The sequence below is a fragment of the Pistacia vera genome, unplaced genomic scaffold, assembly GCF_008641045.1.
Source record: "Pistacia vera cultivar Batoury unplaced genomic scaffold, PisVer_v2 Contig605, whole genome shotgun sequence".
In the NCBI taxonomy this organism is placed as follows: Eukaryota; Viridiplantae; Streptophyta; class Magnoliopsida; order Sapindales; family Anacardiaceae; genus Pistacia; species Pistacia vera.
The window spans coordinates 74,477-100,389 of record NW_022196452.1 but is presented as its reverse complement, the minus strand read 5'-3'; the positions used below and the strand labels follow the sequence as shown (position 1 = coordinate 100,389).

General features: G+C 35.5%; 3 protein-coding genes across 5 annotated transcripts; 1 reads left to right on the top strand and 2 right to left on the bottom strand.

Moving 5' to 3' along the window:
- Window positions 1-598: 598 nt before the first annotated feature.
- On the bottom strand, window positions 599-4,757 carry LOC116110532 (kinesin-like protein KIN-10B). The gene is given in 11 exon segments (XM_031396738.1): window positions 599-904; window positions 994-1,032; window positions 1,128-1,190; window positions 1,301-1,322; window positions 1,435-1,481; window positions 1,562-1,853; window positions 2,398-2,723; window positions 2,818-3,023; window positions 3,144-3,537; window positions 4,195-4,363; window positions 4,465-4,757. Coding segments are annotated over 11 exon segments (1,854 nt in total). The 5' UTR covers window positions 4,677-4,757; the 3' UTR covers window positions 599-820.
- Window positions 4,758-6,329: 1,572 nt separating this feature from the next.
- LOC116110529 (transcription factor MYB3R-5) lies at window positions 6,330-11,824 on the top strand. 3 transcript variants are annotated; one of them, XM_031396735.1, is made up of 9 exons: window positions 6,330-6,473; window positions 6,843-6,994; window positions 7,220-7,271; window positions 7,571-7,628; window positions 8,362-8,456; window positions 8,568-8,671; window positions 8,917-9,045; window positions 9,693-10,690; window positions 11,343-11,824. In XM_031396735.1, the coding sequence occupies exons 2-8, from the start codon at window positions 6,849-6,851 to the stop codon at window positions 10,678-10,680; spliced, it is 1,572 nt and encodes a 523-aa protein (XP_031252595.1). In that variant the 5' UTR covers window positions 6,330-6,473; window positions 6,843-6,848; the 3' UTR covers window positions 10,681-10,690; window positions 11,343-11,824. The 3 variants fall into 3 exon arrangements, with proteins under 3 accessions (XP_031252595.1, XP_031252596.1, XP_031252594.1); XM_031396736.1 differs by having other exon boundaries at window positions 6,832-6,994; XM_031396734.1 differs by having other exon boundaries at window positions 6,815-6,994; window positions 11,343-11,823.
- Window positions 11,825-13,120: 1,296 nt separating this feature from the next.
- Window positions 13,121-25,657, bottom strand: LOC116110542 (E3 ubiquitin-protein ligase PRT6). Its single transcript, XM_031396749.1, has 19 exons — window positions 25,236-25,657; window positions 23,816-24,916; window positions 21,489-22,645; window positions 21,195-21,335; window positions 20,284-20,527; window positions 19,487-20,203; window positions 18,916-19,107; window positions 18,134-18,783; window positions 17,588-17,639; window positions 16,834-17,470; window positions 15,948-16,156; window positions 15,319-15,857; window positions 15,130-15,234; window positions 14,879-14,945; window positions 14,661-14,738; window positions 14,067-14,135; window positions 13,791-13,879; window positions 13,594-13,683; window positions 13,121-13,500 (listed from the first exon to the last, which is right to left on the bottom strand). The coding sequence occupies exons 1-17, from the start codon at window positions 25,293-25,295 to the stop codon at window positions 13,805-13,807; spliced, it is 6,093 nt and encodes a 2,030-aa protein (XP_031252609.1). The 5' UTR covers window positions 25,296-25,657; the 3' UTR covers window positions 13,121-13,500; window positions 13,594-13,683; window positions 13,791-13,804.
- Window positions 25,658-25,913: the final 256 nt, after the last annotated feature.

Below are 25,913 nucleotides of genomic sequence, written 5' to 3'. Positions count from 1 at the left end.
CCCTTTTCTTATTTGTTTTCTAATCGATGTTTTTGTGGGGGTGAATAATGTAGCCAAGGTGAGGGAGCCAGTGGCGGTGGATGTGAGAACGGCTGCAAGTGTGGAGCCAACTGCAACTGCAATCCTTGCACTTGTAACAATGATAAATGAGACGTCATCTTATGACCTCTTCAAAGCACTGATGGCTCCTTTGATTAAATAAGAATATTAGCATCTATATATTATATTATGTATCCCCGAATCACTTAATTAGTAGTTTTTGATTTTTTAAAGGCTTTCTGGTTAACTGTGAACGTTTAGAATAGAGTACTTAATGGACTTATGGTTGCTTGGTCTTCGTATTAATACGTGTCATCATCTGCTTTATTGGCATACTGAGATAAAATAAAAATAGATTGACAAACACTTCTTATAACTTTATTTCACAAACGCACAAACGTCGTAATTGGTCAACTTGCATTTGATTAGATGAGACTTTTTATTGTTGGATAGATAAGACCCAATACGAGTTGATACGTTGCATTTGTGAGAGAAAATTAATATTATTATATCAAGATATATAGTAAATGTATGAAGAAAATGAATCGAAACCTCATTCTGTTCTAAGATCACCATGTTTGATTTGCATTTACTCATATCCACTTTGTATGGGAGTTGATTACATAAGCAGTATGAGACTAACAAGAAGTGAAAATAACAAATTCCTGCACTGCTACACATGATGCTACATTAAATCATTGTCATAGATCAAGGACTACGTTAGAACATATCATACAAGAATATAAAAAACACAATTAAAATGGTTACATAATCCAAAGTGTTAGAAGATTTCTTGACAACTGGGAGTTGCACCTTCTGCTCCATCGAAAATTCCTTTTGCAGTTTTATTAAACAAGTTATAAACCTGTAATTTTGATGGATTATATTAGTTCAGCATTCATATCGTTTCATGGCTGAAATTCTGTGGTTTCTAAACGTAAGATTAATAATTACCTGCTTGGACGAAAGCCCTATCTTCTCTAAATCGCTCAGCTGCAAAAAAACGATTTGTACTGTTTAGGTTTTTACTTTGTATAAGTGAAAAAAAAAAAAAAATTGGCGTTCTTTTCTTCACAAACTTTACTTACCGATTTTAAGGGGTTTGTTTCTCTTAGTTCACAGATATAATCTGCCAATTTTGGTCCAATTCCCTGAATCACACTCAAGAGGGTCAATAAAAATTATTTAGACAACAAAAACCATCTTGGATTATTTGATTAAAATTTGTCAGAATCGTTGCTATTGATCAGCGGTGGCATACCTTTAACTCAAGTAGCTCTTCTCTGCATTGTAAAAGACAATTGCGAATTCAGTCTTCATTAATATAATGAATTTATGGCTGTTTATAATAATAGTAAAAAATGAAGAAACACTGAAACAGAGAAATGGAGTTACCTGCTGGCTGTGTTCAAGAAATCAATGTATTCTTGTATAAGCGAGCTCTGTATGTAAAATTTAAAGTGAGAACCACAAAAAGTGCATAAAAGATGAAACATTATGGCTTAAGATTTATCTACTTTACCTTTAAACTAGTACTTAGTGCACCAAATTTCTCAAGTGGGGTGACTGGTTGGAATTTGTTGTTTGCACATGTCAGAGTCAAAGGTGTGCTGGGGGTCTTTGGTTCAAGTACTGGACATAAATAGTCAGCGGATGATAGTTCCTCATGGTGTTTTGGGTTTACATTGAAATTGACAGGGGAAAGTGCTTTTCTTAAGGGACTTTGCCACGCAGCTATCCTCTCACAAATTGGTGAAGAGTTTATGATTGTTGTTGCCTTCTCCTCTGCTGGCACATCTACAACAATTTCAAAGCTTCAGGAAACTCTATAACATGTCCAGAAATGTTCCAAATAATTGAACATTATTTCCACAAAATGCATAAAGCAATAGAGGAACATACCAGTTGATTCAGATGAAATTCTATCAGTACCAACACTCATTTCTTCTGTATTGTTCGCGACTGAACTGATGAGATTCTGCAAAGATTCATAGATTTGAAAACATAAAACTCTGTTAATATCAGTCCTTCGTAATAGCCAGCAATCGAAATTTTCTATAAATAAAAATTGGTTTGTTTTATGATAAAATCAATAATCAATATAATATTCAAATTGTTTATGATGTTGGCAGAAAGTATTTTGGGGTCCTACTTCCATTGCAGAGTTTAGAGTTATTTTGTATACTAGTGATGAACAAAACATGCATCCACTAGATTCTAGAACTTACCTCCGAACAAGAATCACTTAGACCTTCACAAACAAATAAGTTCCTGAAAGGACCACATAAATCCCTGCGTACAAGTAAACAAAGTAAGTAATGTGAACTGAATATCAGGTTAAATGAACAAAAAGTTAACTATTTTTTTTTTTATTCTCTATACCTATCTTTAGCTATAGAGGTGCCTTGGTTGGTAGAAGCCTTCACTTTTGTAGAGCTGTAATTCATGGTTTTCTTGGCTGAGCTTGTAGGAGCTTTGCCTTTAAAGGGAGAAGCAAAAGCTGCCATTCTCTGTGAACTCTTAGTCTTGCCTTTTGATTCAAGCCAAGCTCGCAATTTTGCTTCCATGTCAACTTTAACTGTTGGCGTCTCAACCTTTTGGGCCGATGGAACAGAATTTGAAATGTGGCGTGATCTAGCTGCCAAGCTAACTGTATGAACAGATTCATGGTACTCTCCTGGATTCTGTTAATGAACGAAGTAGATTATAAACTTCAATTATGGCAGAATACAGATGGATAGTAAGATGAGAACATAATCTTTATTAAGAATTCCTTACCAGACAAGCAACCATCAGGGCACGACTTGTCCCTCCGAGAGAGTCTTGCAAGATACGAGTCAATTTGCTCTCTCTATAAGGCACTCGGGGTTTGTTGTTATTCAGTGCATATATCACATTTGACAATGCAAACAAGGATTGGTTGATCTTGCCACTCTCTAGAAGACGAATCCCTTCATTGCAGGTCCTTCTATTATCTTCATTACCTGATATGAATGACAAACCCAAATAATAAATAGAAGGTAACACCTACAAACCTATACATTGTGAACAAAAAAACTGGAGTTCCAAAAGAAGTTGGGCTACTTAAAAGATGCAAAAATAACCTGCTAAATCTATGAGGTTCAACTTCCCAGTGAAAGGGGCACCAGAATTATCAAGCCTAGGAGTGAAAACAGATATCACAAGCACACCATGGCTCCTACTAGATACATCATTCAATCCTGTGTGTGCTACTTTCCGTCTATGGATTCCACGGGAGAACACCTCTTGAAATTCTGTCATTGAGCTAACCGGGACTCGAGAGAGTCCCTTAAGATGTATTTTCCCATCCTTGTCATCTAAAATAGCAATTTCTTTTGCTTTTAGCTCTAAAAGATCATAACATCTATCCATATAGACTTCATAATATGAAATCTCTGCTGTACTTCCTGTTCTCTGGCACATAGATAGAATTGTGGACATGGCCAATGGCATTAGGCCTGGTTTCTCATCAGTACCCTGCATTGTCAATCATGCCTTCATTATTCACTAGCATAATTTTATTTTGCTGACACCATGAAGACTATGAGAAAAACTATAACTGCAAAACCATGTAGAGTAGTAGATGAAACCAAGACTTTGAACCTCTTAATAGATGAAAATAAGACCTTGAGCCTTTGAATCCCTTAATTGATGAAACTAAGACCTTGAACCCCTTATAAAAATGTATTTTTTTTTTTTTTAATTTAGCATGAAAGATGAAATTAAAACCTAAATTAGATTTTCCTTAAGAGCACCGATACTCTCACTTCACACTCCCTTATCAACTATGCCCTCATTATCTTCAATGGTATAATTTGGTTCACTTGACAATAAGATATGATCTCTAATAGAAAAAACTTTAGCTTACAAAAACATAGTATAGTAGACAAACTAAGACCTTAAACCCCCTAAATTTACAATTTATGGTTGACTCAACGATAGTTGAATTTTCAAACTTATAGCAATCTAACAGCATAAGATGAAAATTCAAAAACTATTATGTATAATTAGATGAAATTAAAACCTAAAATTTAGATTTCCCTGATTATTTGCACTTATGCCGTAACTTAGACGTTGATTCTCCACATTTCGAGCCAAAATATCAAATAAAATAATATAAAAATTCAAAGTCACCTGCATGGTGTAAGTCTTTCCACTACCAGTGGCTCCATAAGCGAACACCGTAGCGTTGCAGCCATAAAAGACTCCTGGGATCAAAGGGTTCACTTCACTGTAGAATATCTTGCTCACTGTGTCATCTGTTTGGTCAAAGAACGAGTCCAACTGATAGGTCTCGTTCCGACTGTAAAATGAACACAGCCGTGTGCATAATTAGCAACGAAGACCAAATCCCATACAGAAATCAAAACAAGAAAGTTAAAAAAAAAAAAACACAACACTCACATAGTATTAGGGTCTTTGAGATGAACAGTGACTTCAGTACAAGACTCAGATTCTTTATCCAGAACTGAAATACAGGACCTAGGGTCTCCATTCTTTGCCGAAATTTCTTGAGAGAGGAAGGGGCGAACTCTAACGACTACCCTCACCTTAGAGATGGAATTCGAGATCGTGAGTCTTGAAGGAGTATTTAGTGAGACGCTTAGAGTTTCCATGTTGAAGGAGAGAGTGTGAAAATTTTCAGAGTTGTGGGTTTAAGTGTAACGTATCAGCAGGAAGGAGAAGAGGAGAGAAATGTTTAAAATGATTTGACCGTTGGGAGAAGTTCAGTAGATGTTAGATTTGAATTTATCTTGCCGTTGAACTTTGGTCCATTCGGGTCCACGTGGAGTTGCTTTTACATAGTATTGCGCGGCATCATGTATGATGGAGGTCCTTATCTTTTATTATTAAAATCAAAAAGCCCATTTTACCAAAAGGAATATCAATGAAGTTTGTTTAGTTATGGTGAAGTTCATGGATGCATCTGATGTGATGTGAATTTACAAGTTGCTCCAATTTCACAATGCATGTGATGTTTATAAAGATTTAACCAAAGTCATGAGCAAATAAAGTGGGCATACCTTAATTTTTATTTTTTTTATTTTTTTTTATTTTTTTATGATTGGATTTTTTCAGGTTAGTTTACACACACCTCAGTTAATCTTTCGAGGCCTTGGAATTATTAATGGGATAAAAGTTCTAGTAGCTATCTCTATTAGCAACCGAGTGCATACTTTACGTTATTGATATAGTACAATTGGTAGCATGAAATCCTACTAATTAATAATATTTATCTAAATCTAAATTAAAATATAGTAATATTGGATGGGTAATACTACGCTCACTAACTTTCTCTTATAAATGTGACGTAGAGTTTGTAATTGGTCAGTTCGTAATGGATCCTAGTTGATCTCGTCTGACCAATTATAAATTGTCACGTCGTATTTATAAGAAAAAAATTAATAAGAAGAACCTATCAACCTGTCTTTATTGATATTAGTTTATTTTAGTTTTGGAGCCATAAACTAGTATTAATTGTGTTATGTCTTTGTCTCTTATAAGGATATTTTTAAATAATTAGAGTTGTTAAAAATCTATTAAATTTCATTGATACCCAGTTGATTAAATTCCATGATTTTAATAAGTCAACTTGTGAATCAGTTTAATAAATTTTTTATTTTTATTTATTAAATTGAAATTTCACGAAATTTAGAATTAAATCTCAAACCTTATTGTTTTTTTTTTTAATTTAAACTTAAACGAATGTGGATCAAAACTTAATTTAAAATTTCTTAAATTTATCATAATCTCTCTTCAAGTTTATCTTCCCAAAGAGAAAATTGTTTCTCTTTTTAATAATTTTTAAAATTTCGGACAAAAGCATTTTTAATTTAATTTAAATTAATCCAATACTCCATGTTAAACTGAAGAGATAAATTAATTCTACGACAACCGTCGATAACTCACATCTGAAGTCGTGGTCAACTTTAATACAGGAGCTTCCTTCAATTAATTAAAAAACAGAAATATCCTGCCATTTAATCTCCCGACGATTTATTTGCATCCAACGGTCGAAAATTACCCGCGAATCCATCCTTTCCTTTAAACGTGTTCGAGATTTAACGTATACCTAGTTGAGTGCCGTTTGAGTTTCAAACTTTGTCCCCTAACGGCAACTTAACTCACTAACCGCCGTTAACTGTAGGGTTTAAAACAGCACAAAAAATACAAGCTTTCCATAACGGCGATTAACGGAGACGTCGGTGCCAATATATTCGTTATAGTTTTTTCATTTTGTTTAATTAATTAAATATTTTTGTTTTCCTTCTCTCTCTGTCTTTTGGTTCAACGGGCGAGGATTTTTCGAAACAAAAGCAAGCTGTGTTTTTGTTTCCAGTTTTCTTGTTTGTTTCACAAAAGGGTTTTCTTTCTTTCGATGAGCTTTAGTTTGCTTCCCGCCACTTAAAGAGGTAAGCTTTTAACTCTTATGGAATCAGAAATATTATTTTTTTACGTTTTGTTTTACTGTTTTTGATCATGTTACCGTTATATTTTGAACCACAAGTAGCCGTGATTGGCTCAAGATTGATTTTGTTCTTGTTCTATTCAAAACCCTAGAATTGTTTATGATTTTATTTTTGTTTTTTTAATTCGTTTTTGATCTGATTAGTGAATTTTAAGATCTGGGTTTGTCTATATGTGTATTGGCGGTGGTGGGGTTTGGAGAATTTTGCTCAATAGTAAGATTTTTAGGGTTTGGTGTGATTTTGATTCATTTTTTGAGAATTTTTACTTAGTTTTTGTTGATTAGGATTTTGGGTTTTGGAGATGATGTGTAGAAGGAGATGGCAGAGTTGAAAGCAGAGGAGTGTTGCCTTGAGAACAAACAATTAACAGCCGCTTCAAGCTCTTCTGTATCTGAAGGTAGTGGCAGTGCTATTCTCAAGTCCCCCGGAGTATCTAGCCCTGCAACTACATCACCAACTCATAGGTATTCATAATTAAGCTGATTTAGATTTTTCAAATGCTCTTTAAGTTGATAAACATAGCTGGGGTGCTTATATCATGTTCAGAGTAATATTGGGACTATGCTTCTTTTGGACTAGGGTTTGTTAGCTTGAATGTTTTACAGTAGTAGTGGTCAATTTGCATTGATTTTGATTGATGAAATGGTTTTTTTGATCACTGAGCTTAATTGGTGGTTTGGAACTCGCAGGAGGACCACGGGGCCAATTAGGCGAGCTAAAGGAGGTTGGACACCGGAGGAGGTTAGGCATTTTCTTTACTTTAAATTATGTAAAGTTGTATATTTAAGTGGCTGCTAGTTATAAGTTGTTTTCTACATGTTTGCTTCTTCAAATGCTTATACAGAGTGAGGTCAAGTGTTAATTCATCTAATATGGGAAAAATTATAGCTTTATTTAGTTTACTGGTTTTTGGCTGATTTGGATAAACAATAGCTACCACACATACATAGTTTTTTGCTTTGGTAATCGCTGCTTGTGTTTTCAATACTCTCTTTAGTTTTATTATCGTAGTTACCAACAATCTCTATAATTTGTTACAGGATGAGACATTAAGAAATGCTGTGGCAACTTTTAAAGGGAAGAGTTGGAAGAAAATTGGTTTGTCTCTTTTCTCAAAGTTTCTCAAATATTATTTATATATTGTGCTTCTTGAGTAGTTAATTCTTTTTATTAGAATGCATTTTTCAGACCACACTTTGCAGTATAACAAAATTCTAAGGGCTATGTCTCTCCTTTCAGTGATGGCTATAGCCAATTACTTGAAGAAGTTATATTTCAAATTAGATAATATGAAAACCTTATTATTGGGCTACCCAAAATAGAAGGGTTTGGGAGCCTGAACCTTTTGACTGCAAAACTTGACATCTGGTGCAAGTTAGAAAAGAAACTCAATTATTTACTGGGAATACAAATAGTACCATGTTAGACACATTAGTATTTTCTTCCACTTATTAGTTTTGGAGTATGGAGTTACTACTGTAGCATGCACCTATTCTTCGCCATTGTGTTACATTCTAAGACTGGAGTTGGAGTTGGCTAAAGATTTAGATTACAAAATAATTTAGAAGGAAGTGTATGAATAGAAAATATTTTACTGGTTACAGCTGCTTGAGCACCATATCCTAAGCCCTTTGGAATTCAATCATGTCTTTTTTAATTTGTATTATTATAATGTTATTTAGTGATAAACTCTCCATCATAAAGTGATATAGTAGCATAGATATCAAGCGCACACACAATTTTGACCGCTGCAACATCTAGTTTTTGTGGTAGCTACATTCTGTTTGAGTTTATAAAACTACTCTTACATTTGCTTACAATTTATCTGCAGCTGAGTATTTTCCTGATAGATCAGAAGTGCAATGTCTGCATAGATGGCAGAAAGTTCTCAATCCAGACCTTGTTAAAGGACCTTGGACTCAAGAGGTGTGCACCTAACTGCCATCTTCCTTCCTTCCTTTTTTTCTTTTTTTTTAACCTTCTGTTCCAGCAAACTGGATTCAAGTACTAAAGTTTTGTTACTTGTTTGGCTCATAGGAAGATGATAAAATAATTGAACTGGTGTCCAGATATGGGCCCACAAAATGGTCTGTCATTGCGAAGTCTTTACCTGGTCGCATAGGGAAACAATGCCGAGAGAGGTGAGTTGTACAAATGTTTATATTGTTTTTCCATCTACAATTTTCAACATTACCATATGGCCCTGGAACTTTTGCAGAATAAAATTTTGACATGACGCCACTGCACCTTGGGCAATTTTTTTTTTCTTTTGTTTTTGTAGTTTATTGATTCTTTACTTTGTCATCATTCATTCTTACTGATGTGATTTTCTAACTTTGGTCTCCTGCTGAATAACTGATATACTTACTGAAATCCATGTCTGAAGGTGGCACAATCATTTGAATCCTGATATAAAGAAGGATGCCTGGACTTTAGAGGAGGAATTGGCTCTAATGAATGCCCACCGGAGATATGGGAACAAATGGGCTGAAATTGCTAAGGTTTTACCTGGAAGGTACCAAATTTTTTTTATTGATTTATTTTATGAAAATTTTCATATGCAGAAAATTGTGATGCTATACCATAAGGAATTTGTAATAGGAGGGTATATATTATTGACTGCAGAACGACGTTCATGTCTTGGACTAATAGTAGTGCACCTTGAAGCTTCCATGTCATGATTTAAGTTATATACAGTTGATGACCCTCTGAGCCAGAAGAATCGGTCCAAGTAAATTATAAATTTTATGCTGTGGCATCAATGGAAAGACAAAATTATTTTAATATTATACTAAATTTAGCTAATTTGAACTGCACACTATCACCTGTAGATTTACACATAGTCATGAACTTTCCATAAACATCTTCATGAAACAAGTTTCTTATAAAAACATATTCATGAGATAAGTTCTCATGAAAAGAGGTATTCAGGAAAAAAGTCCTTGTGAAAATTCATATTTACGAAACCAGTACTCTGTTATTGTGGCCACTGGAATATGCATGATTTCAAGTGTATGATTTGTCTGTGGAGGTGGAAAGTTCGAATAATTTTTATCTTCAATGCCAGTGTGAACTTTACACAACTGTACCTATGTGGTAGGACTTTCAGAATATTGTAGTGATTTAATTATGACAAAAATGTGACTTAATTTTTTTATTCAGGACTGATAATTCGATAAAGAATCACTGGAATAGTTCCTTGAAGAAAAAGTTGGATTTCTATTTGGCTACTGGGAAACTTCCTCCTGTTGCAAAGAATGGTCTCCAAAATGGCTCCAAAGATACAAATCAATTTACTCCTGCTACTAAACATTACCTTATTTATTCAACTAGAGACTCAGATTCAACTGCCCAAACTTCATCAGGAACTACAGACTTAGGCAAGGTGGATGAAGACGGCAAGGATCAACTAGAGTCCTCAACTCTAGTTCTAGATATGGCTGCTTCATCAAGTGCTCGTCCTAATGATTCTCTCGATTCTGAAGATGTTGAATGTAAGCCCCTGTCACCTAATATAGATCTTAGCTGCTCAGAGTCAATGCCAAAGCTCGAGAATTGTGCAATCAATTCTGAACTTGTTGACAGCAGAGTAACTGGGTCACAACAGCAGTTTGGAACTCCAACCTATGGCTCTTTATACTATGTGCCACCTCAGTTAAAACATAGTGTTCCATTAGATTCAGATCCTTTAAACACTTGTCCTGTGCAACATGAATGCAACTCTACTCCCATTACTTCACCTATTAGTTACTTCACTCCACCTTGTGTGAAGGGCAGTGGTTTAAGTGCAAGAAGTCCTGAATCTATATTGAAAATTGCTGCTAAGACCTTCCCCTATACTCCTTCTATTTTAAGAAAGAGAAGGTCAGAAGCTCAAGCTTCATTTGATACTAAAATAATTGGAAAAGTAGATGAGGAGACAACAGATACTAGTAGCCCTATTAAGCCTACTGGAAAGGCTTTTAATGCATCTCCTCCATATCGGTTAAGATCCAAACGCTCTGCTGTTTTCAAGTCTGTGGAGAGACAACTTGAATTCACTTTCAACAAGGAGAAGCATGATGATAATACCAAATCTAGGGATTTGTCTGTGAATGCAAGTTGTCCTGTTACTGAAGATTTGCGCACAACAAAACTCAGGGTGACCTAGGGCATAAACTGTAAGTAATAGTTCCAGTAACTTTTATCTTCGATTCTAGCATTCTTTTATCCAAACTGCTGGCATTATCTGACTCAGGCTTCTCTACTTTGATTAATGTTCGGTCATGTGAATGGTTGTGAAACTGAGTGCAAACACTGAAAAAAATTTGCAATTTTTGGTAAATCAATATAAATTATGGAGATCAAAGAATTATTTATATTCTGGATTACAATGTCCTCATCATATTTTTCATCTGTTTGCATACAGCCATTATTTTCTTCATTTGCAATTAGGCTGGTGAACATAATACATGTACGTGGAGGGAACTTGAAAAATATTTTTTTCTCTGATGCAGAAACATGTAAAAGTATATTATTTTTGGTTCAGTCCAGATAAATTCAAATCCAGCATTAATTCATAGAAGACAAGAAAAAAGAAGCTGTACTCCATAGGAAGTAATAAATGAATGAACATGCAATGTAGTTCAGGCCTTCTGGTGGTAACAGAAACATTATAGTTAGATCATTGAGGTCTGTATTAGAGGATTTGGAATTAGTATCTGTATTTGTTGCTAGAGTGTTGTATGAATTTTAACGTCGTGTTGTATTAGTGACTGATTTTATCGTGTGACAATTGATTTTGACTTATTTGACATCTTTGTGTTGATACAGGAATAATTGAAGATACCCTTGAAATTTGCAAAATGAGAACTGAATTTTACTCTGCAAATGTTCAATAGTGATGAAGATCACAAAAGTTTGCTCATATGCTTAGAATTTTGCACTTCCACTGCCACTGCTCCATCATATTGCAGAGAACCATACACGGTTTTTTCTTCTACAGCTTCACTGATATTAGGCATCTGATTTCTGTAGAATAAGAAATTATGGGACTCAATAATTTGTGAAGAATACTGACGGTAATAATTCGTGTACAGAATCACCCCTCAAGACAAGAATGTGCTCATAAGTTGTTCCACCACTATGGACAAATAGATAATGTAGCATTATTTATGTGACTTCATTTCAAGAAATCTAGGGTTTTGCGGTTTGTTATGGACAATATCTATTTTCACCTCTTTTTCAGAAGTTGAATACAGAAGTACTGATATGATTCTTTTGCATTTTTGCCTTATCAGAGATAACATTTAGCCCCTCTGCTTTCTCTCTTAAGGGATAAAATAACAATGTTGTTGTCATTGACGATACTGGTAGAAGGCTAAAGGATCTAAACGCTGATTTTTTGTTCACACTTTCAAAGATCGCATAAACAATTATTCACCAATTATACTTTTTTCACTAACTTGCAAAAATTAAATCAAATTCTGTTCCTTATGATGGTTGGGTTATAATACAAGAAAATGACACAGATATATATAGTTATCCACTATCAAATGAGAAATTTCATGCATAATTGACTACTGATATCAAGGATGTAGCCCATATCAAACTTTCATCAACGACAAGTTCAACACAAACTACCTTTGAATGGTCGAATTGTTTGATAGAGATTTTTAGATGTATTACTCAAGAGGTCTTGAGCTTAAGTCCCTCTTCGGGTGTTAATAGGAGTAGCTAATAGAATTCTTACACAATCAATAGTTTTAGAGTTCTGAATGATTAGTTGAGGTGTAAGTAAATTGGTTTAGTCACCCCGGTTATTTTATATATATATATATAGTATTAATGTCTAAATCATTACAACTGATTCAACCAATTTGATACATTTATTTGTGTTCTAAATTAATAAATTTGCACTTTTTTTGTATCGATAGAACTGAATTCTACTCACAAATATTCAATAGGTAAACCACGTTAAAAACTTCTTTCTTATGCTTAGAAACCGCACTATCACTTACACTGCTGGATTATTATTGGCTTTACTCGTATAATGCATTTTAAAGGGCTTCAAAATCGAATAACAATTTACAAAAATTACAGACAGTAAGTATGCATCATCTCTCTAGTAGGTTTAGATGACACAAATATATATCACCCGTACTTTTCCTTTTACTACCAACAAACTTAAAGAAATTCATGGGAGAAGAGTTCAACTAAATACTTCACATATACTTGCAAAGAAATATTCACTCTCTACTCAGATTTCACTTCACCATTCTTTCTGCAATGCTCTGGCTAATTGTACATCCTTTCCTGGTGTGATTTTACATTATGTATGCCTCTGCCTAACAGCATATTTTTTCTTTTCTTTTTATCATCAAACTCCCTTCCCAAATCATATACAATGTTCATCCAAAACATACCAATTTTTCGATTTACAATGATATCCACACAGATGAATATTGTATATCTCATATGATGTGTAAAAAATGCCAAGTTATTGCTATCCAAACCTGCCGAATTAGTCATGTTTCTGCATCTTAGGTCTTCCCATTCCGTCATCTGGCTTATGAAATTTCTTACTAACTAAACATAATCAACCACTAGTATAAAGGAAGATCACCATTGGATTAAACTAAAAATCAGAGTAATCACCTCAACTTCTTGACAAGCTGCTTAACAGCAGAAGGGTTAAGTTATATACATAATATTTAATGTAGTATTGATACTGCAGCTCCATCAGCGGTGGGAGTGAACCAAAGGGGGCAATTTCAATGGCAGATAAAATGGATAGCCAAATAACCAACAAAAGATCTGCCACAATAATTTTACCCAAAAGCAGCCAGCCACCAATTCATGTATATCTGGACTATAATCCAATCAAGCAGGTTGAAGTTGAACCACGTGCGCATCAAGGGTTCTTTAAGCCCTAAAGAAAACTGTACAACCACGGACTTTGAGAAGAATAATAACTTGCCAGTAGAGATATCTGCCATGTAAACCAAATTTCAACAACTTCATGCATAGAATAAAATTTTAACAGACCTAAATGGTAAGTACAGTTAACCATAATACACTACACCTGAACTGAAGATCCTCAACTTATTTTCTCCACAATACTAAAAATGGGTAACTTGACAATCTTTAAGCATTTTGTAAAACCACTCTACCCCTGCAAAACATCATGAAGCAATATTCATCAAGACTATTGAATAAACTGACGGTAAAGTAAATATGAAAGAAACAACAAGAGAGCAGTTACATTCACAGGAACCTTACAGATATACTCCAAACTAAACCAAGAAGAAATTTCCAATGGTAGTTTGGCCAAGAACTTTAGAACTCCGGTCGAGGCCGTGAGTAGCAACCTACCATTAACATTTACAATATATTGTTATATTACAAAGAAAGAAATAAAAACTCCTGTATAAAGTTCCAGATAAGCACTTATGGTCTCCATGCTCACCCTGCGCTATTATTCATTAGGTAATACATCATAATAAATTAATAAATAATATGAAAGATAAAACGAAAACGAAGCAAAAATCTCCTCACCATGTACGTAAGCGCAGCATAACGTTCCTCATTTAAGAACAGTGGTTTTCCTCTATGCATCTCAGCATCCTGCAACAGGATTAATTCCAAATGTAATGCACCTTGGAAAAAAAAAACTGAAAAATCTGATGTACACATGTAACATAAACACAAAACATAGAAATAACAAAGAATCAAACAGGAGCTAGCATCTTTATAGATAAAGACTGAAAACCAGAAAATTCTGATTATACTGATCCAAGATTTAAATGAACTTTTTTCTAATTTTACTTTAGAAATGACAGTAAATCAAGTCCAAACATTTATCATTCATATCAGTGAAAATTTGATTACATATAATTCAAAGAAAAATTAACAATGACCTTTGATCAATCAGTCAATCAATTGTGAGAAAGTTTTCACCAAAAAGAGTTATCCTTCAAATGAAACAAGAAATATAGTATCCTGGTACAGTTTAAATTTCTGTAGGAAAACTTATACTCTCCAGGAAAGGGAAAAGCCAGCTTATGAAAATTAACAAGCGTACAGATATGTACATTGTTACATTGTTTTTTTACTATCTCAAAAAAAAAAAAAAAAAAAAAAAAGGATTACCTCTTCACCAAATGCATCCAAGTAGGGAGATGGCCAAGGAGCCTGACGAGCACACCGTTGCAGCAGAGTTGTTGTTCTCTATAAACAACAAAGGCTATTAGTCATGAATCTAAGCCAGCAACAAGTGAAATGGAAGAAAAAAAAAAAAAGAAACTAGTAATAAAACACAAGATAACATTCATATTCCTATCCAAGACAGGAAAGAGTATAGACTATACCCTGATCAACAGGAATACACCAGTACCAGCAGCGCAAGTCTGTGCATGAGTTTGACATCCACTTTCCCTTCATATTCAAAAGATGTACTAATGAAAATTTAAAATTTGAATAATACTGATATAAAATATGATAATATAACTCAACAATATACAACATGCAGGCCATGCAGAGCAGGCAAAATTGTATGTAACTATGTATTGCCACCAAATAATCTTAAGAACTTTGACACAAATATGGATGGAACATGAACCTGCAGCATGGCTTCCAGCTTGGAGAGCATAATCTACCACACAACAGACACAACGCAGGCTCATTAAGAACAGATTTGCAAACAGGGCAACACTGTTTTATATACCTGATGAAACAAAAAAGATTCAGAAATGAGTTTTCTTAAAAAATAAGGACCAGTAGCATATAAAGAGGAATTTTTAAAACAAACCTCTGCAATAGATCCTGGTAAAGATGAGGTAGTTGCATTAACTTAAATGGAACAGCTGGGTTGGAGTACAAAATTGTTTGAAAACCATGAACTTCAAACTCCTTGCAAAAATGATGGAACCACTTAAATACTAAAGAGCGTAATACTTCATCCTTGAGAACAAAATCCAACGGGGGGATATTAAACAATTTCTCAAGTTCCTGAATTTCATCGAGGTCACCTAGAGCACCATCACAGCTGTTCATCATGTCATTTATATCATGAAATGATTGATCCAACATATCATCTCTATCAGAGAAAGGTGCTGAGGCAGTAGAATTCAGTAATTTCCAAAGCAAAGCACACCGCCTTAAGTAAGGGAAACTAAATTTACGAATCATATCCTTAACATCACAAGAAGGGTCAACATAGTTTGAAATAAAGTAATCCCGTGCAGATCCAAATCCTCCCAACAGTTTGGAGACGTCAGTGATCAGGCATTCAGAAGAACCTAAGTCATTAATTTTGCATTCAGGTCTCCCACAATATGAAATAACAGCCTGCATTTCAATATGCAGGATTTAGAAAAACTCAGCTTGTAATAGAACACTGAAATTACCAATAAAGGGCATGAAGTACTAGTAACAGACCTGAACTATAGCCACAGCGTAGAACATATGCACAAGGGATAATATGGACTCCTTACATGATATAAATGGGCATGGTAGACAAAAGAGAACCCACATCAATGATGAAAATGGATCGCGAGCAAGGACTGGGTCAGATGCCCGATTCCAAAATTTAATATCAGGATATGACACTTCTGTATCACCATCCTTCACAATATTTAAAATATTACCTGAGAAGCACAGAATTGATAAGACCAATTTTAATTAAATATAACTTTTAGAAAGAATAAAACATTTCAAAAACAATCATAATAAACATGAAAATGCATCACTTTCCACACATGATTGCTGCACAGGCATATAAGGATATGTGCCCCTCAAGTAATATGATAACAATTTGAAAATGCTCAATTAAACAGTAACAACTATCGACAGATTTCATTTATGCAACATATATATGTCATTCAGCTGATGAAATTTGTCCGATGCATTACAACCCAAGATGGAACAACATAAAGCACTTAAGTTATACTAACTTCAGCATCATCAAACTTACTTTCAGTCATCATGCCACTTCAAAAGTAGTTGACCCAATTTTGGATCCTTATCTTTACCAATAACATGTTCCAGTGGGAGAATGGAAACTTTGCTCATACTAAGCAAGAATTCATTAAAGTTCCCTAACAAAGTCTTCAAATTTTTTTTCGTGAACTTAAATAGGTTCAAAGTCACAAAAATTGATAATCTACATCTCAAAAGTTAAGCATCAACTTGAGTGGATGCTGCACATGAGTGCAAATGGCATAAATGATACTATTTGAGATAGAAAAACAAAGCTTAAATAAATATAGAACAACAATGTTTTTCAAACCATATACAAAGGTAGAAGAAGTAACAACAATCATACCTCCTCCCTCACATGCTCTGTTGGAATAATCTCTGGAAACCCCAGAGCAAATAGACTCTGCAAAAAGCTGAACACCTCTAAATCTTTGAAGCACATGAAGAGAATTCTTACTTCGCATACTCTGAACAACCTTTAGCAGTAAAGACAATACAAATCCACTAGAAGATTTAAGTTCTTTATACAATGCATTAACATCATATTTTGGAGTCAAAGAAGTCCTTTCACAACGAGCAGCAATTTCCATTGACATGAGAGTGTATTTCAGAGTGTCCCACATGATCATTGAGTGGCTAACCCTTGCAGATCCAGAAAAACTATTCTGTTTGTTTTGGAAATACATTTTACCAATCACATGGGAGACAAGGTCAAGATTTGATGCCATTTTTTCATTTCTCTGTAAAGGAAAAGCTTCAATCAAAACACCTTTTCCAACCACATTGGCAGCAGATTGCAAGAGAGACAAAGCTTGCTGAAGCCAGAGAGAATTAAATTCTGCCCCTGGTGGAAATGAGTTGCCAACAAGTGATGAACCACTACCCGAAATCATAGGTTGCTTGTAAACCTTCTGGAAATCCCCAGGCAGCACAGGCAAGACAGAGTTTGCTAACTGTCGACATACAGGGCAAAGAAACTCCCCCTAACATAAAGAAGCATGCAAAAGATCAAGATTGTGAAAAATAAATAAATAAAACCCTTTGTCAAACACTTAAAATGAAGTACGGGATAATAAATAATTAATGTATATAATACGTACCTGATCTGGATCCACAATATGCCCTCCTTCAAAAATAATTCTTCTATTATATCTGAATAAACAGTACCAGAAAATATCTTAAACCCTTTTTCTTCTTTTTGTGCAAACTTATACAAATATAATTTGTTGACATTTTCTCATTGATAAGATGCAACATTACTAATACACATAAGATAAAATGCTTGCATCAGATGACTGCCACAAACACAGCATAAGAAGAAAATAAAGGGGGCTGGGGAAAGCAACCAAGACATCCCTGATAGAGATATAGATTAAATTCAAGCCTAGTTAGTAAATTTGCGTATCATTCGGGAATTTCCGTATGTTATCAGCACATCCGTATTATTTGCAAACTATATGCCTCAGACATTTTATTCACGAATTATTCCCGTATTTTTCCTGTATCCGAATTATTCCTGAATTTTTACAAACGTATTTTTCACCATTGGCCGTATCATACCCGTAAAATTCTCGTACCCTTTTTTTGCCGTACCCATATTTACTAACTAGGAATTCAAGGATTCTATTTTGGTGAAGAGAACTTGCCTTTCTTTCAATGATGATAAATAACGTTCAAGACACCCCTGATGCACAGCATGCCCACAAGACGAAAGATGAATTCCATCACAATCTATGGGACCAAATCCATCATAAGCTATAGGTTGCGAAGTAGATTCTGTTCCTGCTCTATCACCACGAGAAGTTTCAGAAGCCGAAGGATTTTCTCCCATCTCTATTGAAAGAGCGGCTACATATTTTGCAAGCAAGACAGATTCAGCACGCCGACTACTTTCAAGACCACCTACAGCAGCTGAGTGTCCATCCTCCTCCATAAGATTTTCACTTGGCACATTATCATGCATTTCTTTGCAAATAGAGAAATACATATCTTGCTCAAACATCTCCAAGGTGGATGCAGTACTTTTTCTTCCATTACTGGATGCAGAAGGTACATGTATATTTCTCACTGAAGGGAACTGAGCCTTAATAAATTCAAGAAGTGCATTTACTTCCCCAGGTTTTCCATTATAATATTGATTGACTGCATTCTCAGTCATCTGTGCACTTGAAGAAGTGTTAGTTCCTAATTGATCAGTCATCTTATCTGCGGTCATAGAGTCATGCCCCTTGCCTAATCGGTGAACTTGATCCCATGAGGGGGGCCCTCTATTGACAAAGCTCAAAAGCCTAGATTTCTATTTTCCAAAAAAAAGATAAGAGATCAGTTTATACAGTGGCAGGAGTCATACAATAATATCAGACTCATTCAACTAAAAAGGGTTAATCGATGACCCCAACTGGCAACAGACACACAAAGTGCTACTAACCTGGAGCAGAATCAGGTAAGAAACAGGAGTTGTGGAATTCGGATCATGGCAGAGAGAGCAGACATCTTGTACAGACTCTTCAGAATCATGATCCAAATCAGAGTTACTTACTTCTGGCTTAGATTTGGAATCATCGTCAGCATCTGAACTAATGCTTGACAAAAATTTGAACTGCTCAGCTTTCATTTTTTCCTGCATAACACGCCAAGTTTAAGAAAGGTAATTCATATTTGGAGGAAGCATGCATTAATTGATCAGGCTAAAGTAAGGTTCATTTGGATTTGATTTCTACCAGAACCTTGGTCTGGCATGGGCAAAAGTGAGGTATCACTAACCACCTGGGCCGTAGTGTTAGAATAAAATTCCTGGTCTTCTTTCATTGATATTTGGGGTTCAGCCCAAGCCCTTCTAATTCTGACCATCCAAATTAGAAAAATATGGAAAGGAATTTCCAGTGAAAATTTTAATTCTAGCTGAATTTTCTAAAACTAAATACCATTTTTTTTATCTCCATTTACAGCAAAACTGTCAGTAACAACAGTATAGGTATATACACAGAACAACATCTCACCAATATGGCAGCCTGTCTCTCTCTCGCTTTTGCCTTGCGTTTCTCACCATCAGAATCTGACCGTGATACTACTGTATCTCTACTTGGATGAGATAATGTTAAATGACTAACAACTTCAGGTGCAAGTTGTTGCAGTTTGGTCATGCATCTAGAATCAATCTCAGCAAACTTCTTAAGTAAGCTTTCAATCAAAGAAGAAATATTGCAATGGCCTGCTTCCAGTAAGTTGTCAAAATTTTCTTTCTTGTGCATCCCCATCAAGAAAACAAGAAGCGATAACAAGCTCTGGTTACCAGCACCATAATGTAACCCCTCAGGAATTTCTTCAGCTGCCAAAGCTAATAGGGGAATTGATTCTCCAAATGACTGATCTCCAGACTTCCTTTTCTGAAAACAGATGTCTAATGCTAATGCGAGTAAGTGCAATGCAGTTAGAAGAACACTATAAGGAGTACGAGGCTCTGTCATTTTATCAGAGAAAACAGCATAAAATAGCACTGCACGGATTAATTTAAGGATGACTTCACATGTAGCAACACTAGCTATGCCCTCAAGAGGATGATATATCTTTGTCCACCTGGGCAGCTGAGTGGTCAATGCAGAGACACTACAGTATCGCAAGTATCTCTCTTCTGCAACTTGAAAATCTCGAGAGCTCCAACGAGGGTGATACAAATCCAGTTCTTTCCAATATGGCCATCGCAGTGAATACATTCCCTGAGATAAAAAGAAAAATCAGGCCAACTTCTTGAAAAAATGTCAACTCTAGAACATTAACAGACAAAATAAAAAGAAACCTGATTAAAACCAGATGGATTCGAGTACATAGCGACTGTATCCAAAATTTCCTGGAGTTGGTCAAACTTGGAGAGGTCACGTGGCAGAGATTTAACCAGTTGACTATGAGTGGCATCTCCAATAGCTAATTTATGAACCAACTCTCTTTTCAAACTTTCAGCAGTTGTTAGCCCACAAAATCGCCTTTCTTGGATTATCTGTATCACAAAAGTGAGCATCTCCTGTACCAGAACAGGTTCATACCTGAAAAGATAAGAGATTTTAAATAACTTAAACATAACCAATTAAACATCAAATCAGACTCCTATCCACAATCACTAATAATAACAAAGAAGCCAGCACCCTAACACAAAAAACAGATAAATAAACAAGTACAAGACAACAAGAGAGTATGCTTCCTCTAGAAAGCCTTCATGACACTGAATATATAAAAGAAGAAACCTTCAATAAAAACATATTACATATCCATGCATAACATGGAAGTTTTTGAACAGAGACGAACACCTAAATTACATCCAAGAGATCTTGTCTCTAGTTGCTCTGCTCCAAAACCTAAAAGGCTTCTCACACACTCCACTCTTTAAAAGTTAGCCTAATTTTTCAAGGTTGTAGGATAGCCTAATTTTTCAAGGTTGTAGGATAGCCTAATTTTTCAAGGTTGTAGGAGGAGAACAAGAAGCAGGCAGGCCACTACAAGGCAAGGGAGATAAGAAACCCATATCTAGCCTTCATAACATGACAAACTCTAAAAAATTGTGTAGAACGAAGAGTTTGCCTTGATGGGCAAAGTGTTGACAAAGCAATTTAGTCCCATGCTTACAGCCACGCATAATACTATTCCATTAGACACAATATGATAAACACAATTAATCCACAACATTCAATGATAGTAAGGAGGATGATTACATACTCGCTTGAACGTTCAGGAAGAAGAGAAAGGTAGCTTAACAGCCCAAAGCGTTCTATAATTCTATTGACAAAAAGCTTAGGTGGAGCCAATGCAGCACAGCACTGCAACAGAAACAGATCAAGCTCTAAACCCTGTTCAGACCTGAAACAGAGAACCATCAGAAAAACCATAAGCAAACTACTAGTCACAACCCTGCAAAAGGAAAGGAAAAAAAAAAACCAAAAGAAAAGAAATACAAACTATGTTAGATGTTTCTCATTAAATACATGATCATATAAAGCATAAATTACCTACCAACGAAGTGAATGATACCACTCAAAAGATGACAGAGCACTATCCCCATTCTTACGCCACATTCCAGCATGAACCTGGGCACAGAATACCCTAATTCGCAAAGGATGCTCCATAACGAAGGCAGAAAACCCGTAAGGGTGGCATCCCCCAAGGACATGCCCAAAGAAGTCCATGGGGACTGCTGATAATGAATTTTCAGAATCAGTGCCAGTAAGTTTTGGAGCTGCAGATTCACCATAACACCTTCTTAATGCTTTTTGTAGAGTCAATGAAAGTAATCGATGTAAAGGTATGTGAACTGATACATCTTGCAGACTGACATCATAAATTATGTCTGGCCAATAAGACAGATTTAGAACACGTAGGTCTTCTCCTTCCATTCCACTCTCATTAGAACCAGCAGAACAGGATGCAACTATGTCACTTTCATTGGTAATCATTGCTCTACTGTTAGTGATACATGTAGCTGGAACTTCACCCGAGCCGGTAAGTCTACTAAAAATATGTTTACCTTTTCGAATCTTAGATAATGTTTTCTTCAATGCAAAGAAGTTGTTACCAGAAACGCTGTTGGTATTTGGAGATAGTACGTCTTGAAGAGAAGCAGATGCATTATCATCAACACCCAACCAATTTTCCATAGCCCTCAAGCACTGGTGTGTCAGTGAAGTGACAGGTGGAGGGACTAAAACATCATAAACAGTTTCAGATATAACATCAGTGGCCTTTGATGTACAATCAGATGAACTACTCCTCCCCATTGCACCACATACAGAGCTTTCCTGGGAAAGGCGTCCTACTTTTGCATGTCTTAAGCTATCTCCATAACCAGCATCCTTCATGTTAAAATCATCATTTGCCTCTTCACTACCAGCAAAAGAAAATGCTCCATCCACCCAAAGTGGTTGAATGTTTGCAATAGAATGATCTAAAACTAAAGGAAAGTGCACAAATTCATTTTCTTCTTTTATATGGATGCCAGTTTCCCTCTTGTGAGGATTCATCCCTTGCACAAAAGCCAAGATTTTCATCCAAATTCTTGAGATATCTGGTTGGCAATGGGTTGCATATTTTGAAACTGCAGCATGGCTCATAACAAATCGAATATCTCCAATCACACGATTAGTGGTATCATACAAATTGGCCCACTTTGTAACCTGCAATGATAAATAAAATAATTAAGTAAAAAATAATGAGAAGAAGAAGAATGCAAAGTAAAACAAAGGCTGCCAAAAAGCATTAACAAGAATAAAGATAAATAGGTAAATAATAACCTGATAACAAAACATATTAGAAAATAAAATAAGATATCAAATTCAAAATCATTATACAAGATGATTACTAGAAGTGCCCCAAGCCCACCTTCCCCCACCCCCCTAACACACACACACCAACCCCTTCATTCTTTTTTTCATATCTATATCCAAACTAGAGGGGCTCAGTTGGATTCCAAATTCTTCCATGTATCATGGAACTTAAGGAGGTATAATCCTGTACCTATGGTAGCTTTTGCACATAGTAAATTACAACATTTCTATGAGTGAAATCAGCACAAGAAACAGAGCAAACCAAAAAAGATAAAAGAACCTCCCTTACATAAACATACATTTCAAATAAATATAATTCATGCATGTGGAACAAAATTTTAAGAAGTTGAAATCCATATGAAGTCGATTATGGGTCTAAAATCAAGTTGAAGCAAATTAAGGCCTGGTCACGTACCAAGGAATTTTCTTGTACACATAAATTGTATTATCATAAGTAAATGTTAACGAAAAAAGCCAAAAGAAATGTCACCACCTAAGTAGAAGCAATATAGTATACAAAAGAATCACCATAGAAGCTAAACCATAATATTTTATTCATCTAAAAAGAATGAAATGAGAGAAAAGAAGCAGCACTCTAGTTATTTGATTCTAATCTAATGAACCAAAACCAAATGTCAAGAATAGCACTCCAAGTTACTCTATTTTTGCCTTTCCTCTCAACTCTCCTACCTTTAATCGATGACAATAATCAAGTATCGCCCGACAACACCCAAGAAATGAGAAGATAATGGACCATAATTCATTAACAAAGAGCAAAGAAAAATGCAGCAATCAACAGTTTTCCCATCTTATATGCATATAACTGCAGCTGGTGATTTTTTTTTCCTCTACCTCAAGTTTTCAGCCCTTGAAATGCATCCATCCAAATGCATATCTAAATGCAGACAAACCTACACTTTCAAATACATAGCTAATGAAGTCCAAAAAGTTTTCTCTATGATTGGACATACATATGAAATATAATTATTTTTTGTAATCATAAATGAAAAGGAAAGTTACCTGTAAACACCCATCTTCTCCAGCACAGGAAATGAAAATGTCTACCAAACACCCCAATAGCATTTCCAGTAGGTTCATCTCTTTAACAAGACGTGGTGTCAGAGTTGGCACCGTGAAGATCTGCACAGAGAAAGTAGACTGTAGTGGATACTTCTTTATAGCATCATCATTGCGCTCTCTAATGGCTTCATTCACACAATCTGGGTAATAGTTTAAAAATACTTTAGCAAACTCATATTTGAAGACAGGTTCTCCCAACAGTTTTAAGAGCAACTCATGGAGTTTCCTCACAACCGTCTCACTCAAGAACCTCTCAGCCTTTACCAGAATCTCCAATAAACCAGCCAAAGAGATCACCCTCTTGGAAACAAAACAAAGCAGACTCTCACTGTTTTTGCAGAACTCTAAAAGCATCTCAACCAGTGCAAAAGTTAACTCATTTGCAACCTTCCTAAGTTCTGAAACACGATCAATCACTCTAGAATTTTCCTGACCACATGTTTCTGCAGATGCTAGTTTGTTTTTCCAACAAATGAAAAGGGCATCCAGAATGGGCCCAACTGAGTTTGCAAACTTCTCAGGAAGGGGCTGTATCTGCTCTGCACCTTTATGCTTTGAGCAAAAGCCCTCACGCTTCCATGCGGTTACATCCCCACAATCACAGCATCCACCACCAGTGTAAATAATTGAATAATCATGGTCCTTGTGGTTCCCATTCTGGAAACAAGGAACACAAATTGCACAAGTCGGATCATGTTCGCATGTTCGGCACCTATATGCTATATCATTATTTCCCCAAACAGCCCCACAAACACCACGCTGCCCAATCTTGGATAACTTCTTCAAAACTTTCTCTGGTTCACCCTCAAACATTAACCACTGCAACCACAACATGCTCTCACGATATCTGTGTTTCATGGTTGGCCCCACTGAGACCCTTTTATTCTTTGGCTTACCTTCTCGTATAACTTCTGCCACTTCCTCATCCGGAGGTAAGATAGTAGACAATATATCCGGTATCCGAGACACATTATCCTTTGCAAAAGTAACTAAACCAGAGTAATCAAGGAACTCCTCTGGAACTCCAACATTAACCAGCCTCTGCTTCAACATAATAAATTTATCAAGATTCATACAGTATATTCAAATAAAGAAAGCTTATATAACAAAAACACATCTATATCCGGTCCTCCTTTCCGCTTCCATTTTAAATTCAAGATAACCAAACTCATAACACAACAAAATAAAATCATAAAACAACCAAACACAGTGGCAATGCCAATAATTCAATATTTCAAACACAATTGAGCCTCCAATAGAAACAAGGCCCAAAAATGAAAACATAAGAATCCGTACATCATTCCAGATGAACGCTCGAGAAGAAAATCAGACAACTAAAGTACTGAAAATAAAATCTTACCCGTACGATTCGATCACGAGGCCTAAGCGGAGTTGAATCAGAAGCGGAATCAACTTCCATAATGTCAATATCCGAAGCAGACTGCCAGTACCGCACCAGCCAATCTGTACAGAAACCGAAACACTGCCTCAATCGGGAGGTTTTACTCCCCAGTTTGCTCCAAATTGAAAAGGTAATTCACTCCCTTCAAAACCCTAATTTTGAATTTTTTTTTTTTAATCTCTACTCATCATATCATTTCACAACATGAACAAAAAAACAACATCAACAACAACAACAACTAATTTTTATTTTTGTATACTATCGGAGTTCCTATTCAGCAAGGCGGTTCACGTTATGTCGCGAATGATCTGTAGATAGCTTATCTGTCGTTTGTTTGTTTAATTTTTTAGAAATTAATAACTGATAATTGGTGTTTAAGTCATGCGTTTGGACTGATGATAATTGAAATAGCTTCTTTACTTGGTTGTTTAAGTTTTACACTGCCTTTCTAGAGTTCCCCTGCACGGCGACTTGGCATCAATTGTCACGTGCGAATAAAAGATATTAGACCGGCCCAGCTAAGGCCCAAACTGTAAAAAAACAAAAAAAGGCTTTTGTTTTTCAATCAAGCACGATTCTCTATATTCATTTCTTCGTTCTAACGTGTGTAGTAGTTATTTCAATAATAATATACTT